The sequence below is a fragment of the Mercenaria mercenaria genome, chromosome 7 (assembly GCF_021730395.1).
Source record: "Mercenaria mercenaria strain notata chromosome 7, MADL_Memer_1, whole genome shotgun sequence".
NCBI classification, from domain to species: domain Eukaryota; kingdom Metazoa; phylum Mollusca; class Bivalvia; order Venerida; family Veneridae; genus Mercenaria; species Mercenaria mercenaria.
The window spans coordinates 78,427,924-78,444,726 of NC_069367.1; the positions used below are offsets into that span (position 1 = coordinate 78,427,924).

The window sequence follows — 16,803 nt, forward strand, 5'->3', positions numbered from 1 at the left end:
TCCCCCGCCACAAAACATATTGCATGCCAATACAACATGTTCTTCTAAGTAATAGGGTAACATACTAACATTTTTTATAAATCAGAACTATATATCATATAATTCAAGATATTAGAAGATGTTATGTAGTTTCAAGATGTCTGAAAATCCACAATTGGTGAATCCTTTCAAATTTTTGTTTCTGTATTTTAAAGATTTAACGTGATTGTATTGCTAAATTTGTCAGAAAAAAATGAATAAAAATAAAATGAAATATTTTATCATATTAAAGGGAGGTAATTAATATGCATTTCACAATAATATGGTACTTAAGAAACTTGTTTTTAACTTACACACCAGAAAAGTGTTGGTCAGTGCAGAGCTGCACTACATATCAACCTATTGTATTGCAATCATAATAATGCTGTGTTTACCTATATATACCATAAAGTTATAACTTGTGCTTGGGTTTGCATTCCTATTTATAAGTACCAAACTTTTTACTTTAAACATGATTTCATTTTTTAATTAGTGGGAAAACTGACATAAAAACCCATGTATTGTACTTTATCATATAAAAGAAAAATAATTTCAAGTACAAACAAAACAAAAGAAAGCTAACTTGGGTGCCCGTGACCTTGACCTTTGCACATGACACAATGTCTTGTAATGATAAATATTTATGACAATTTATTCAAATATAGACCCATGCATAAAAAATTACAGACCAAACAAAAGAAATACCAAAACTGTCTTAAAAGGTGACCTTGACCTCGAGTTAGAGGTCTGAGTCTTACATGAAAAAAAATCTATTTGTTATAGTGGCTGTTAGTGGCAAGTTACTTGAAGATCCATCAACGCAAAGTAAAGTTACTGACTAGACCAAAAAACAGTCTTTTCCTTTAAGTGTGACCTTGGTTTTTTGCACAAGACTCATCGTCTTATTATAGGGAACATTTGTGCCATGTGATTTTTTTATCCCTTGATGAATGGTAGTGATATTGACTTGACATGAAACTGATGCTCCTAACCTGTGACTTTATGACCTTGACCTTGAAACTAGAGGTCTGGTTCTTAACTCGTTATGGTGAAATCTGTGCCAAGTTATTTAAAAATCCCTTGATGAATGGCAGAGTTACGAACCGATTAAGAAACAGACTTTGTTAACCTTTGACCTCTAAGTGTGCCTTTGACCTCGGAGCTAGGTGTCTGAGTCTTGCGAGAGCATCAGTAAGTTGATTTCTAACATCACTGACCATGTTTAAAGCATAGAAAGTGCAGTTTTGCATGAACAAAAAAAATCCCCAAAATTCTCCAATGCCATAGAAACATTTAGGGTCGGGCCAAAAATTTAAGGTAGGTCGGGATACCGGATACAAACAAACGTTATTTTCAAAATCCCTTCATGGATGGCAGAGTTACTAGTATGGGAAGAGCAAGAAGTGTGACGGACAGAAGGACGGATGGACGGAAGGAAGGATGTAGCCTATTTCTATGTCCCACATTTTTTCTTCGAAAAAGGCGGTGGAGAAAAGAAAGTGTACAGTTAAATCATATAAAATGTCAAACAGTTGATAAAACCCATTGTTTCTTTGAGTTTGAAATAACTTCAATCAGAAGTTTTGCGTCCACGCATCTAAATGGCTCGGTATGTGACAAAGTACCTATTAACCTTATACTGTTTGTTATTTCTTTGTAGAAATTCTAATCTATGCTTACTATGTATATAACTATATCATTGCATTTCTAAAGATACTTTTAACAGTGAAATCGTGTATGTCCCTATCTGTCTAAAGTAAGGAATAAACTTTATATGAGCCGTGCCATGGGAAAACCAACATAGTGGGTGTGCGACCAGCATGGATCCAGACCAGCCTGCGCATCCGCGCAGTCTGGTCAGGATCCATGCTGTTCGCTAACAGTTTCTCCAATTCCAATAGGCTTTAAAAGCGAACAGCATGGAGCCTGACCAGACTGCGCGGATGCGCAGGCTGGTCTGGATCCATGCTGGTCGCACACCCACTATGTTGGTTTTCCCATGGCACGGCTCATATTATCATGTAATGCATTATTCGTTGTTTTCGGAGTAGTAACGTCCCTTGTACTACAAAACCCTAAGTGCAAATTTTCGTTCTTTAAGATCAAAGTTAAAAAAATCAGTGGTAGTTATAATAATAAAACAAAGTTCTACTGTATCGTAAATACCTGTCTAGGAACGACTCCATCCGCAGCTGTAGGATGCGTTCCATTCATCCATAATGGAACATGTGTCCCGCAGTGGTATTGTTGTACACATTTTGTTGCTAGACTAGCGGGTGTCGACCCAGCTGAACCTAAAATGGGCTAAGCTTTATCATTATGTTCCTTTTCATTCATATTACATTAGTAGTACATCTAATACACAAAGCTCTTTTTTTTGCATGTGCGTAAAAAACAAATGCATTGAGAAACATTCAGTTTAGTTCAATGCCCAGGATTCAAAGTTTTGCACAAGTATTTGGCAACAGTCACAGCGACATGTTTATAACTATTGAAATTGATATAATTCTCTCTTGCACATTTACCTTCTGTAATAACATATAACATTAATGACAAGCCAGTCTCACCGTTACCCTAGATTAATACTTGCCTATGGTAAGTGTCTTGTTAATGATAAGCCAGTTTCACCATTACCCTAGATTAATACTTGCCTATGGTAAGTGTCTTGTTAATGACAAGCCAGTCTCACCTTTATCCTAGATTATCACTTGCCTACGGTGAGTGTCTTGTTAATGATAAGGCAGTCTCACCGTTACCCTAGATTAATACTTGCCTACGGTCAGTGTCTTTTTAATGACACGCCAGTCTCACCGTTACCCGCACTGTTACCCTAGATTAATACTTGCCTATGGTAAGTTTTTTGTTTATGACATGCCAGCTTCACTGTTACCCTCACTGTAACCCTAGAGTATTACTTGCCTATGGTAAGGGTCTTGTTAATGACAAGCCAGCCTCACTGTTACCCTATATTAATACTTACCTATGGTAAGTATCTTGTTAATGTCAAGCCGGTCTCACCGTTACCCTAGATTAATACTTGCCTATGGTAAGTATCTTCTTAATGACATGCCAGTCTCACCGTTTCCCTCACTGTTACCCTAGATTAATACTTGCCTATGGTAAGTTTTTTGTTTATGACAAGCCAGCTTCACTGTTACCCTCACTGTAACCCTAGATTATTACTTGCCTATGGTAACGGTCTTGTTAATGACAAGTCAGTCTCACCGTTACCCTGTATTGATACTTGCCTATGGTAAGTGTCTTGTTAGTGATAAGCCAGTTCCACCATTACCCCAGATTAATACTTGCCTATGGTAAGTGTCTTGTTAATGACAAGCCAGCCTCACCATTACCCTAGATTAATACTTGCCTATGGTAAGTATCAAGCATCAAAGGCAGCCACAATCACACGAGTTGAACAATGCCTAAAAGAAATCATCTCATGGATGAAAATTGAATACAGACAAAACTGAAGTAATTCTTTTTTCGAGTCAAAAACACTCCAAACATGTTGAAAATCTAGAACTGAAAATTGTCGAATCGAGCATAAAACCATCAAAAACTGTTCGAAACCTTGGCGCTACGCTTGATTCGAACATGCACATGGACCATCATGTTATTTCTGTGACTCGAACATGCTACGGCCAGATACGACCACAGGTGCCAGACACATAACCAAATATTTTACTTAAAATACCTATATATGTATATAATAGACTTAAGGTACCCAACGGAACAAAAACATCATGCTGAACAAACAAGAACACTGTTGCAAGAATCGATCAGATCATGGTTTTCTCTTTGTGGTCGCCACTTGAAGGCATCAATGCAAGCGTTAACACTTTTTATTTCATTAAAATCCCTCAAATAGCAAAGAAATGATGAAAAGTTTCACTAAATACCTCGATTGTCAATCCATGTCGTTTTCGACGTCCATTCTATACATGTATACAAAACACGATTTCTGATCGATTCCTACGAAATAAACAAGAAACGGCTAAAACTTCCACATACTTTCATTAAATGAACACTTTTCCTGTCAATCTGCGATGCCTTAACTGAACAAAAGCCCTCTACAAACATGATTCATCTAAAGAGTACTAAGTTATTTAATTTGTGACAGTTATTTTATCCCCATGTATACTGTTCTGCACTTAATATTATGCTAGGACTTGATTGGTTAAAACCATTGTCATTATTTACCTGTTTCATTATTGACCAATCGTATAACACTATTACTTCGCATCATTTTCCTGTCACTTCAGAATCAAAATGGCGAGCATTACTTGAGCTTTGCTTCCACGGGTGATATTTTCAGATGAATAATGTTTGTAGAGGGCTTCTGTTCAGTTAATACAGATTGACAGAAAAAGAGTTCATTTATTGGAAGTATGTGGAAGTTTTAGCCGTTTCTTGTTTATTTCGTAGGAATCGATCAGAAATCGTGTTTGTATACATGTATAGAATGGACGTCGAAAACGACATGGATTGACAATCGATGTATTTAGTGAAACTTTTCATCATTTCTTTGCTATTTGAGGGATTTTAATGAAATAAAAAGTGTTAACGTTTGCAGTGATGCCTTCAAGTGGCGACCACAATGAGAAAACCATGATCTGATCGATTCTTGCAGCAGTGTTCTTGTTTGTTCAGCATGATGTTTTTGTTCCGTTGGGTACCTTAAGTCTATTATATACATATATAGGTCTATTTAGTAAAATATTTGGTTACGTGTCTGGCACCTGTGGATACGACACGTTGGTCATATTCGACCATATTTGACAACTGAAGCCACAAAAACCCTGATAAACTCGCTTGTGACCTCACGATTAGATTACTGCAATGCTCTTTTGTACGGCGTGCCAAAATCAACAACGAGCAAACTGCAAAATGTCCAAAACACAACTGCACGTCTTATTACGAAAACAACCCGTTTTGAACATATAACACCAATCCTTAAAGATCTTCATTGGCTTCAAATACAAGATAGAATCAAATACAAAATTCTCATTTAAACATTCAAGGCCTTGCATGGACAGTCGCCGGTGTATATGAGAGACTTACTGGAGGTGTACGTGCCAACTAGAAATCTGAGGTCAGCAAATGCAGCAACAACCCTTGTGCCACAAAAAAGTCGACTGGTTACCTACGGCGATAGAAGTTTCAGGGTTGCCGCCGCAAAACTATGGAACTCTCTCCCCGACAATCTCAGAAAAGATTCATCACTTCATTCATTCAAAAGAGCTCTCAAAACACACCTTTTCAAAATTTTCTACAACACATAGATACCAACTGTGACTGTTTCTACTCATAATAAATATGCCATTGTTATTTTTGTAATGCAGAACTACAGCAAGTCATTCGTCGCTGACGAAAATCTCTTAACTGTACAATTCACCATGTAATTAACTAAATTGACAATCGATGTTTTATTTCATTATGTCACATTTTAAGGGTTATGACGTTCTATGTGTGTGTTTTTTCACAAGTCTTGAGTTTCACTTGAAATGTGTGGTATTTCTATCTAATACAGTACATGATGGCACCATTTACCGGGAGGTTGAACACCTATATGCAGCCCGTCTGGGCGTACCAGATGTTTAAAGCACTGGTATTGGCAATAGGAGTAAAACGACCTCAAGGGTGGGGGTGCGGTCATGTTAAAATAAGGCTGTACATATTATCATTGTTCATTTATGATGTTGTTGTAATAACTATTATTTTTTATTATTATGTACAACGCCATTGAATATATCATTTATAAAAAAAAGGCGTTTAATCAAATTGTTTAGTTTCAGTTTTTGTGATTGCATATGTCATGTTTTGTTATTTTCCTACATATCTGCGATGTGTCACATGTTTAACTGTAAAGCGCCTTTGAACGTATATTACATATGAAAAGGGCGCTCAACAAATCTGGTATAATAATAATAATAACTGTTAATGACAAGCCAGTCTCATCGTTACCCTCACTGTAACCCTAGATTATTACTTGCCTATGGCAAGGGTCTTGTTAATGACAAGCCAGCCTAACTGTTACCCTAGATTAATACTTGCCTATGGTAAGTATCTTGTTAATGACAATCCAGTCTCACCGTTACCCTCACTTTTACCCTAAATTAATACTTGCCTATGGTAGAGTTCTTGTTTATGACAAGCCAGCTTCACTGTTACCCTCACTATAACCCTAGATTGTTACTTGCCTATGGTAAGGGTCTTGTTAATGACACGCCAGCCTCACTGTTACCCTAGATTAATGTTTGCATTTGTTAAGTGTTTTGTTTATGACAAGCCAGCCTCACAGTTATCCTCACTGTAACCCTAGATTAATACTTGCCTATGGTAAGTGCCCTTTAAATGACAAACCAGCCTCACCGTAACCCTAGAGTATTACTTGCTTATGGTAAGTGTCTTGTTACTGACAAACCGGTCTCACTGTTACCCTCACTGTAACCCTAGATTACTACTTGCCTTTTGTAAGTATCTTGTTAATGACAAGCCAACCTTACCGTTACCATAGATTAATACTTGCCTATGGTAAGTACAGTAAAACACCTTTTATTCGCGAGAATTTAATTTTCGCTAATATTCGCGAGGTTAAGTACTCGCGAATTCAAAGTGACCGCGAAAAATAGCTTTACCTGTTCGTGTTTATCCTAAATTCGCTGATGTCCGAAATATTGTCCGAACGATAAATGTTCGCACTTACGAAATTCAGTTATTGTGATTTTGCGTGTTTCCACCATGGTTCAACAAGTACGGTTAAATGACTATATTATATACAAAATATACATGTATACAGCAAAGTATAATCTTTATTATTTAATAGTAAACATTTATCCAATTCATGACGTATCGATCAGCACAAGGGCAGAAACTAACGGTGTTACTGTACATGACTGCTCAAACAAAGTTACCTAAATCCATTACAATACTTTAGTACATGTACTAAGTACTAGTAATTCTAAATTAAGCTGTGACGTGAATTCCAGCCTGAATCCAGCCACGCTGTACCATATCAGTGTCATTCTCAATTTTCTGCATGGTTTTAACAAGCCATTTAGCGTGCAGTTGTTTCACAGTGGACAAGCGTAAATCAACATTTACAGTGTCAATGTTACTATCCTTTAATTGGACGGCGATTTCGTTAGCATAAAACTCCTCAAAACACGCTTTCATGTACAACTTGAAATTGGCATACATACACGCAATTATTTTTGACGCCTAACGAAACAGTTTCCCTTTTCAAAAGACGAAGATAATTATTATACAAAATGTACCATTGTTTACCAATTTTATAATGGTTTACACTTTTTTCAAAACTGAAAGAAACTGTGAAAAGTTTGCAATGATTGGGTGCATAATAAATGTTCAAAGATCAAGCGTTCATTGTAAATATGGAGTCCCAGTCGAGCCATAATATTTTTTAGTTTAAACTTATTTATTTTACCTGTTTTGAACCTTTCTCTTCCATCGTCCATGAGCTCACCGGCACGTAATTACATTGCGATTATAGCCGGTTTCAAACCCAATCTGATACGTCTAACATTTGTAAATGTTACGGATATTAAAGCTACGTAATAACAAAAGAAAGGAACAATTTATTGATGACTATACAACAATGAGCACATATCAGATATTAAAGGCATTAATCTGCTATCAATAAAGAGCGTAACACGCACTAGCGGACCGGTGAACAAACTTTTAACAGTGACGTCATACAGGTACCATAATTGCAGAAAGTAACCGAATGCAGTCGTACTTCCGGTTTTCTTCCGGATTCACATTCGCGAATTTAAAATTACGATTTTAACATCACGAATTTAAGATTTCGCGAAATAATAAAATGCCAAAAATCGGGACAAATTCGCGAAATAAAGATCTCGCGAATTTAAAGTGTTTTACAGTACCTTGTTACTGACAAGCCAGCCTCACCGCTACCCTAGATTAATACTTGCCTATGGATAGTGTCTTCTTAATAACAAGCCAGCTTCATCGTTACCCTAGATTAATACTTGCCTATGGTAAGTGTCTTGTTAATGACAAGCCAGCCTCACTTTCACCCTAGATTAATACTTGCCTATGGTAAGTTTCTTGTTTATGACAAGCCAGCCTCACTGTTACCCTAGATTAATATTTGTCTATGGTAAGTGTCTTGTTAATGACAAACCAGCCCCACTGTTACCCTAGATTAATACTTGCCTATTGTGAGTGTCTTTTTAATGACAAGCCAGCCTCACTGTTACCATAGATTAATACACTGTTACCCTAGATTAATACTTGCCTACGGTAAGTATCTTGTTAATGACTGGCCAGCCAGCCTCACCGTTACCCTAGATTAATACTTGCCTATGGTAAGTGTCTTGTTAATGACAATCCAGCCTCACTGTTACCCTAGATTAATACTAACCTATGGTAAGTGTCTTTTTAATAACAAGCCAGCCTCACCGTTACCCTAGATTGATACTTGCCTGTTAATGAAAAGCCAGGCTCACTGTTACCCTAGATTAATACTTGCCTATAAAAAGTGTCTTGTTAATGACAAGCCAGCCTCACTGTTACCCAGGGTTAATACTTGCCTATGGTATGTATCTTGTTACTGACAAGCCCGTTTCACTGTTAACCAGGATTAATACTTGCTGTTAATGACAGGTCAGCCTCACTGTTACCCTAGATTTATACTTGCCTATGGTAAATGTCGTTTTAATGGCAAGCCAGCCTCACCGTTACCCTAGATTGATACTTGCCTGTTAATGAAAAGCCAGGCTCACTGTTACCCATGATTAATACTTGCCTATGGTAAGTGTCTTGTTAATGAAAAGCCAGCCTCACTGTTACTCAGAGTTAATACTTGCCTATGGTATGTATCTTGTTAATGACAAGCCAGTCTCACTGTTACCCAGGGTTGATACTTGCCTATGGTATTATTTTGTTAACGACAAGCCAGCCTCACTGTTACCCAGGTGTAATACTTGCCTGTTAATGACAAGCCAGTCTCACTGTTACCCAGGGTTAATACTTGCCTATGGTATGTATCTTGTTAATGGCAAGCTAGCCTTCCTGTTAACCAGGATTAATACTTGCTGTTAATGACAGGTCAGCCTCACTGTTACCCTAGATTTATACTTGCCTATGGTAAGTGTCGTTTTAATGGCAAGCCAGCCTCACCGTTACCCAAGATTGATACTTGCCTGTTAATGAAAAGCCAGGCTCACTGTTACCCATGATTAATACTTGCCTATGATAAGTGTCTTGTTAATGACAAGCCAGTCTCACTGTTACCCAGGGTTAATACTTGCCTATGGTATTATTTTGTTAACGACAAGCCAGCCTCACTGTTACCCAGGGTTGATACTTGCCTGTGTATGTATGTTGTAAATTTGACAAGCCAACCTCACTGTTACCCAAGAGTAATACTTGCCTATTAATGACAAGCCGTCTCACTGTTACCCAGGGTTAATACTTGCCTATGGTATGTATCTTGTTAATGGCAAGCTAGCCTCACTGTTACCCAAATATTAATACTTGCCTACAGTAAATCTGTACCAGCCAAAAATTCTCGTTCTGTCACAAAGCATGTGCTCGTAGTGTTCTTCCTTGATTTGATAATCGGAGCTCCTGAACTTCTCGTTGATCATTTTATTTTGGGTGCATGGGTCTGTACTGATGGCTATAGAAATAAAATAAACTTATTAGAAAAGGAAACTGATCATTGTTTTTTGCTTAACTACTAATGCAGCATATATTTCATCCATCGCTTTACCAAAACCGTGCATCCGTGTACACAGATTTCAAAATTAGGACTAACGGGCGGCTGAAGATTACGTCTTTATTCTTTTTGAATGAGATATTTTTAAAATAGTGTTACTTTACGATTTAGTAAAAAGAAAAGCGTGAAGAAGAAGAATCTTTATTATGCAATAAATCAAACAAGATTCTTTAGCATATCTTCAATATACAAAGTAATACATATAAATGTATGGCAAGATAGAAGATATGAAAATACAAGTTTAATAATTGTTTCAGTAATTCACAGGTATCAGTTATAACATAGCTTTGGGACAGACAATTTTGATAACCCAAGCATGTGTATTAGCTAATTAAACATTAGAGTTTATCTATTTAGATACTTCTTTTCTTCAAAAGCTTTAAAGATATACGTTGCGAGATTTCGAGTATCTTTACTATTTTCATTAATAAATAATTGCAAAAAAAAAAAAATAAAATAACTTTGACTGTGTCAGAAATACTTCCTGATATACTATAATCTACAAACCCCTGACATTCAATGACAAAATGTTACACATCATATGTGACAGTTAGTACAAATTCTATTTTCATAAGGTATGTTATTTGGACGACTCCATCTACCAGTCTCAACAGCCAATTCTATGCGAAGACAACCTCAGTCTTGCTAATGCTATTCTGAACTTACTTATATATTTATAACTGTTTAGTAATTACTGAAACTGAACTCAAATACATTCTTTTAAAATAGTGCTCGACTGGATTCATTTATAGATGTGTTCAAATCCTGTATATAAATGTCCCTTAGACGCCGTTTTATAATATTAAGAAAGACATTTGTGTCTCCTACACACTGAGCAAGCCAAACATGATAGAATCCTAATTTTGAAAACAAAAATTTCACCTTGGAGACCCAGTCAATTTTGCGAGGATTTAGATGTATACAATTCTTCAAAACAAATATATACTTGTTTAGTATATTTAACCTGGTCACAATTCCTAATTTTCAACCAATACTTTATAATGTCTGTCTGTTACTAAGTTGTATCTACCTGTTTCCGGATAAATAAAACTGTTCTGTGGTAATTTTCACCCCGAGTAACCTTTTACAGAAGCTTAGATGTGTTCGTTCTACTTGTACACCTTTATTAAAACTCCTAACTTCACTTGAATAATTCAAAATTGGTATAATGAGTTTATCAAAAAGATCTAATGTATGTTTTGGCCCTATATCTGTAAACTTGTAAAGATATTTATTCATTTTAAAAATTGCTTTAAGTGCCTGTCCTGAAAGCATTTTGTCAGACTCATTAAAAGAGCCACCTGAGGTAAATAAGATACCAAGATATTTAAATTTACTCACTATTTCTAGCTGAATATTCTTATATCTGAAATTGATATATTGGCTCAGCCTTCCCCCTTTTCTAAAAATCGTAACTTTTGTCTTTTCTGTATTAACAGTTAGTTTCCATATACCACACTATTCGGCTAAAACGTTTAAAGATTCTTGCAGATCATGTGCTGTTTTCGCAAATAAAATGATATCATCCGCATATAACAATAAACAAATTTTTATTCTACCAATATCTATCACTTCAATGCCTTTCAGTAAAAAGGTCTCTTCAATATCATTTAAAGATATGCTAAATAGAAAGGGAGATAAACTCTTCCCTTGTCTAGCGCCTAGCGAACAGGAGAAACTTTAACGACTCCATGCTTTTAATTTTTGACTTGACATTGTTATACATAAATTTAATAACATTTTAAGTATATTACCGCGTACACCATATTTGATAAGTTTGAACCAAAGACTATCCATAACAACATGTATGACGTTGCGTACGTTGTTGGCGAACATCGGAAATTTTTCAGTTTCGTTCACTTCAATGTTTATTGAAATTCGTTTTAAGAAATTACTTGTTTATCTTTCTTATATCAAAGAAACGGCAAAGCAAGCTCTGTTAGTAAAGTTGATTCGCATTTAGCGTTTAACAATTAGTAAAAATTTAATGCGCATGATCCAAGAAATAGACAGGCAACCGTATGTAGATGTAACCCGAACCTTCACCAATTGCGCATTTTTAAACGCTACGTAAATTATATAAACATTTTTTTTACTGTACAAATAAAAGACTCGTACGTGAGTTAATATTGAGTCATTGTCAGTCATTTGCTGTTCAATACTCCCTTGTAAATACAGAAGAAAGACAATCACTTGAAAACGTAGATTTAATGAGTTAGTCGGGGACAAGGATTTGTAAAGTTCTGTAATTTCATTAACCATTGTAATTCTTCTATATTATCATTTGACAAAAAGACATAAATTCGACTTTTGAATTAGTAGTTTTGTCGTTTTGACTTTGATAAATGCGTTTAATACATGTAATTTAATCTTTCGCGATGTCCAGTGTCAAAAAATGCAAAAAATAAAAATTACGAAGTTTAGTCGAAATTTAAAGAAATATGTATGTGTTTACAAAACACGACTACAGTTGAAAGTACATACAATGTCTGCAAATTGATATGGCATAGTCTTACGCTGAATGATAAATTTTAAACATGAATAAATTCCGCAAAATCTAGCCGAGATGTCACAGCGTGAAATTACTGTAACGTCGACGTTACCGTTTGAAAAACTGAAATTATGTATATGTAATATACAAAATGTTTGAACACGCAAATAATTCACTGTCTGATAAAGAGTTGATGTGAATAAATATTATATTGTAACATCTATATCAAATATTTCCTTAAATATCGAAACGACATGATTTATGAAAAGTGTAGTCCAACTACCCCAAGTAATCCCTGTAACGTCTAAACGGCTTAAAACGATGATAACGTCAGTTACGCTAATGTACGCCAACAATGAGCGTAACGTCGTATGCAATCAAAATCGCAAGGGATTGGAAAGCAACTTGCACGCATTCATTACTGGACAGTCGGACATGTTATTGATAATTAAAAGACGTTTGCACCAAGTACCAGAACTTTAAACTCACTCTTTATATTTTGTGTTATTATAAGAGCCCCGCTAAACGAGACAATATATGCCCGAAGCGATCTAGATCAAGTGAGGAGGAAGTGGAATTTGAATACTAGTATGTTTTTGGGAGAGAGGGGTGGTCGCGGGAAATTGTGCAAAGACGGTGGTGGTATACTAAAGCTCAACGAAAATTGATGTATGCCTGTCCGGAAATGGGAGGTGGGGGAGGGGGCGGCGTAATGTGGATTGTTGAATTCCTCCGATCGCCTAGTCACCAACCACCTACATTTCATGTTTTAAAAAGTCAATACGTTGAATAATTTTGATGATTAAACATTTGTTCTTAGGACATAAAATACAAATGACAGATTCTTATTTATGGGCTGTGTACTTTGACCTGCCGAACAAGTTTATGCCCTTGAATACAAAGATATGGGAATTTTGAAGTATATTTTGAGGGTAGTAGAGAGGGTGGGAAGAAGGGTTGACCGTGGCTGGTAATGTACATTACTGCACTTCTCAAATTACCTCATCATTACAAACTTGAAAAGGTTTGAAGACACAAAATACGGACATATTTGAGCTCTATTTTTGACCCTTGGTTCATGCACTCAGCACATCCTGTACGAAAATATGACCTGTTTTACAGCTGTAAATTTAAACTTCTGTAAAAGAACTGTATTTTGAAATTACAGCCGTAAAAGACCTGTAAGCGAAAATTACCAGAAGTACAGTTGAAATTTACATGTGTAAAACATGCAGGTCTCAAAAAATACAGCTGTAGAAAATACAGTTGAAAGTTAAAACTGTAATATGGTCATGTCTCAAACGTAAAGCTGTAACATTTTTGGAGAGAAACAAGTGTATTATCAGCCGTCTTTAATGCATTTCGGCGGGATATAACTAAAATTTACAGAGACACCACCGCACCGTCATTAATCCAAAATACTGGAATTTTAGCTATTGTGGAATAAGTGCAAATGTTTAATCATCAAATACAGTTCTAAAAGGAGTTGTGTAAGAACTTGCATTAACAATTTACACTTTATTTGAAACTGATCTAACTTTTACATTAAAAGAAAAAAATGCAAATAAAAAAAACATAATAAGCAACATTCAACGAGAAAGATAAATTTATTCTAACATTTTTCTGAAAATTTCGATAAAAAGCAAAATATAAGATATTTAAAACATCTCTGATACCTCGGTTACTTTAAACGATTAGATAAATAGGATACCGTGTAGATTGTTTGCTATTCTGATGATAAAATTACCCGAATATTCAATTCTGGTCATAAAGAGAATGACACTGAAGCCGTCGAAAGACCCTTTATCGTACATAGTTGTTTAAAAAATGAGATAAAATGAATTACCATGGAAACAGGAGCCCCGAGAGAGAAGCATTTTAAGCCTGTATTAGAAAGCTAATGTACGTTCTAAAATACACTGAAAATGTTAAGTAAATGTATTTTCCCTCTCCTTTCAATATGAAATACCTTTGGAGGTGCATGTACTTCAAACCTTGATAAAAAAAAAGTTAACTTGAAGCGTGAGAAATAACTTAAGATTGTAAAAACTATAACATTGAATTAGAAAATCTACACGAAATACAATAAATTGCAATGTTCAATTAATCTGAGTCTACCCAGGTATTGATGCATTCAGCACTCGGGTGGAATTTTGCCAGGCCGAAACACATCCGGCGCTAGCGCCTCGTATAAGATCCACACCTGGCGAAATTCATCCTAGCCAAATACAACGTTGCAGATCAAAGTACTGTTATATTACCCTATTTTATTTTTCAAATGAACATGCCTTGTTTTTCAAAATAATGTAAGACTGGGGGCAGTAGCATAATATAGACTACAAAAGATAACATAGAATAATGGTAACACATGAAAGAAAATAAAGCCATTTTCTTCATTTGCAGTGCTAAAAATTGGAAGTATGTCTACACACTGAACGTTGAGACGCTACTTAAAAGATTAATGTAAATTGATTAATTATATATTGTTTTCAATTAGCATGGGTGAAATATTTTGTACGATTACGTCTATGATAAGCAAATATAGATTTATAATTAGAAAAAGAAAATATGTCGCTACAAAATCACATTTTTTGTAACTAGGGAGCGATAAATTCCCCATTAATCCTACTAACCTTTTTATTAGGTGAACTTGTGGACCAAAACTGTTTCCTTTTTTTTAAACGTTTGGCGCATCTTTGATAATGTTACTGTTTATAAAATGCTTAACGTGTTGAAAAATAAGAAGAAACTTAATGATTTTAAATTGATACTAACCTATCGGCAGCAGCGCCAGAAAAATCCAATAGATGTCCATATTTTCAACTTCTGTTCACTTATGACTGTATTTCGGACAGGTTTCAGCCTCTGTGTTAATGGATTCCGTGGTGTCCAAGCAGCCCTAGAAACATAGGGCAGTTGAAATCTATGATAACTATTTTGTTAAATAAGCTGGCTGATATCAAACGAATGCAGGTCACTGTCCTGTATAAATCAAACTGACATGGACAACATTTTGGCATAGTTCTTTTGACTGCATTTAAGTATTAAAGTTTATTTTATGTACGTTTAGACGGGTATAAACCACAGCTGAAATTCTTGCAGAGTTATCGCGCCAGCGATTCTTGAATGATTTGATTTTAAATGAGTCCCAATGTGGTAAATTAAGGTATTTACAGTAGTTTGCTGCAGGAAGTAGCGGTTTCCTTTCTTTATCAGAACATCACAATATATATGCCAGGCTACCGGTCTTTTCAAACATCTAAGTAGAACAGAGAAAAAAACCCATCTCAAGTAACATTGTAATTCACGTTAGTTCTTTTTGGAGTTTGGTTCCGATTTAGCAACATTTCTTCAAATTTTCTTGAAACGATGCCATAGCGTTAATTGATAATTTGTGAATGCCGACAGATTGCACGTGTTATCTCGACGAAAAAACCACCTTAGACATAAATGCATCAATGATGTTTTTTTTTTGGGGGGGGGGGGGGGGGGGGGGGGGGGGGGGGGGGTTGGATTAAACTGCTGTTATTTGGTGTCCATGCATGTGTAAATACTGTCGAACAACGATCACATTATAATTCTTAGTAAAAAATGTTTCTTGGCTTCTAGCACCAAAAATTTCGAAACAACTTCTTTTGACTTTGAAAGGTGCTTAATCAGATTTTGGTCAGCTAATTGATTTGTTCGAAACTTAACCAGCTGATCTTTACAGTTTTTTTATTTTTTGTGTGTTCACCTAGCTCTTAACGCTCGTCAGATTTTCACTAAAAGTATTTTTAAATTTGGTTTTCCTATCCTGGTTACTCAACCAAGATAGCGTTATTCTTGCGTAAGTATAAATTTAAAATTAGATAATCGTATTTTGCCAATATCAGCACTACTATAAATATTAAATGTCAGCTGTCTGTCAAACTGAATAGTTATTTAGAAATGAAAATGGGCTTATACACTTATTATATGCTCAAACATTTTGCATGAGGAAGCCATCCGGCCGGCTGGTTTCGGAGGGTCAGTGGTTTTACCAAGGTAACCGCAACTGCCTGAAACAATGCCCAAAGGGCTGCCTAAGCTGTATTCTGTCATAAAATGCTTGAAAGTCACCGTATAACATCGTTATGTAGGTGTGACGTTGAACCGAACAAAAAATCCGAATAATTTTAACCTAATATGTGTCGTAAATCAGCAATATCTTTACATTTACCTGTGCTGATAACAAAGTATTATATTGTGCAATAATAATTCTGAAGTGGATTGTTTGCATCAATCTATTACTAATTAGTAAAAGCAAATGGGTTTCACGGCAATTTGAAATTGATTTGGAGCACGATGTTTTCCTGCGGCTTTGATCCAAAGGTTAGAGGTCGCCAGTTACAGTTGATACTCGGTATCCCTAATTCATTTACTACGAGATAATTGAAATTCCACATAAAATGATATTTTGAGCAAGTTTTTTTTCCGGGTGGGAGTTAAAATGTTTTCAAAATAGGCAAGAAAACCTTGATTTCTCATTGAAATGTTTTGATAA

General features: G+C 35.6%; 1 protein-coding gene across 1 annotated transcript in view; it reads right to left on the minus strand.

Moving 5' to 3' along the window:
- The window catches only part of LOC128558677 (von Willebrand factor D and EGF domain-containing protein-like), a 54,489-nt gene extending 39,307 nt beyond the window's left edge, over positions 1 to 15,182 (minus strand). The window contains exons 1-3 of the mRNA XM_053548716.1: positions 15,054 to 15,182; positions 9,548 to 9,688; positions 2,185 to 2,312 (exon numbers count right to left, since the gene is read on the minus strand). Of these exons, the coding sequence (XP_053404691.1) occupies positions 2,185 to 2,312; positions 9,548 to 9,688; positions 15,054 to 15,093 (309 nt within the window). The 5' untranslated portion in view covers positions 15,094 to 15,182. The remainder of the gene's footprint in view (positions 1 to 2,184; positions 2,313 to 9,547; positions 9,689 to 15,053) is intronic.
- Between the last annotated feature and the right edge of the window lie 1,621 nt (positions 15,183 to 16,803).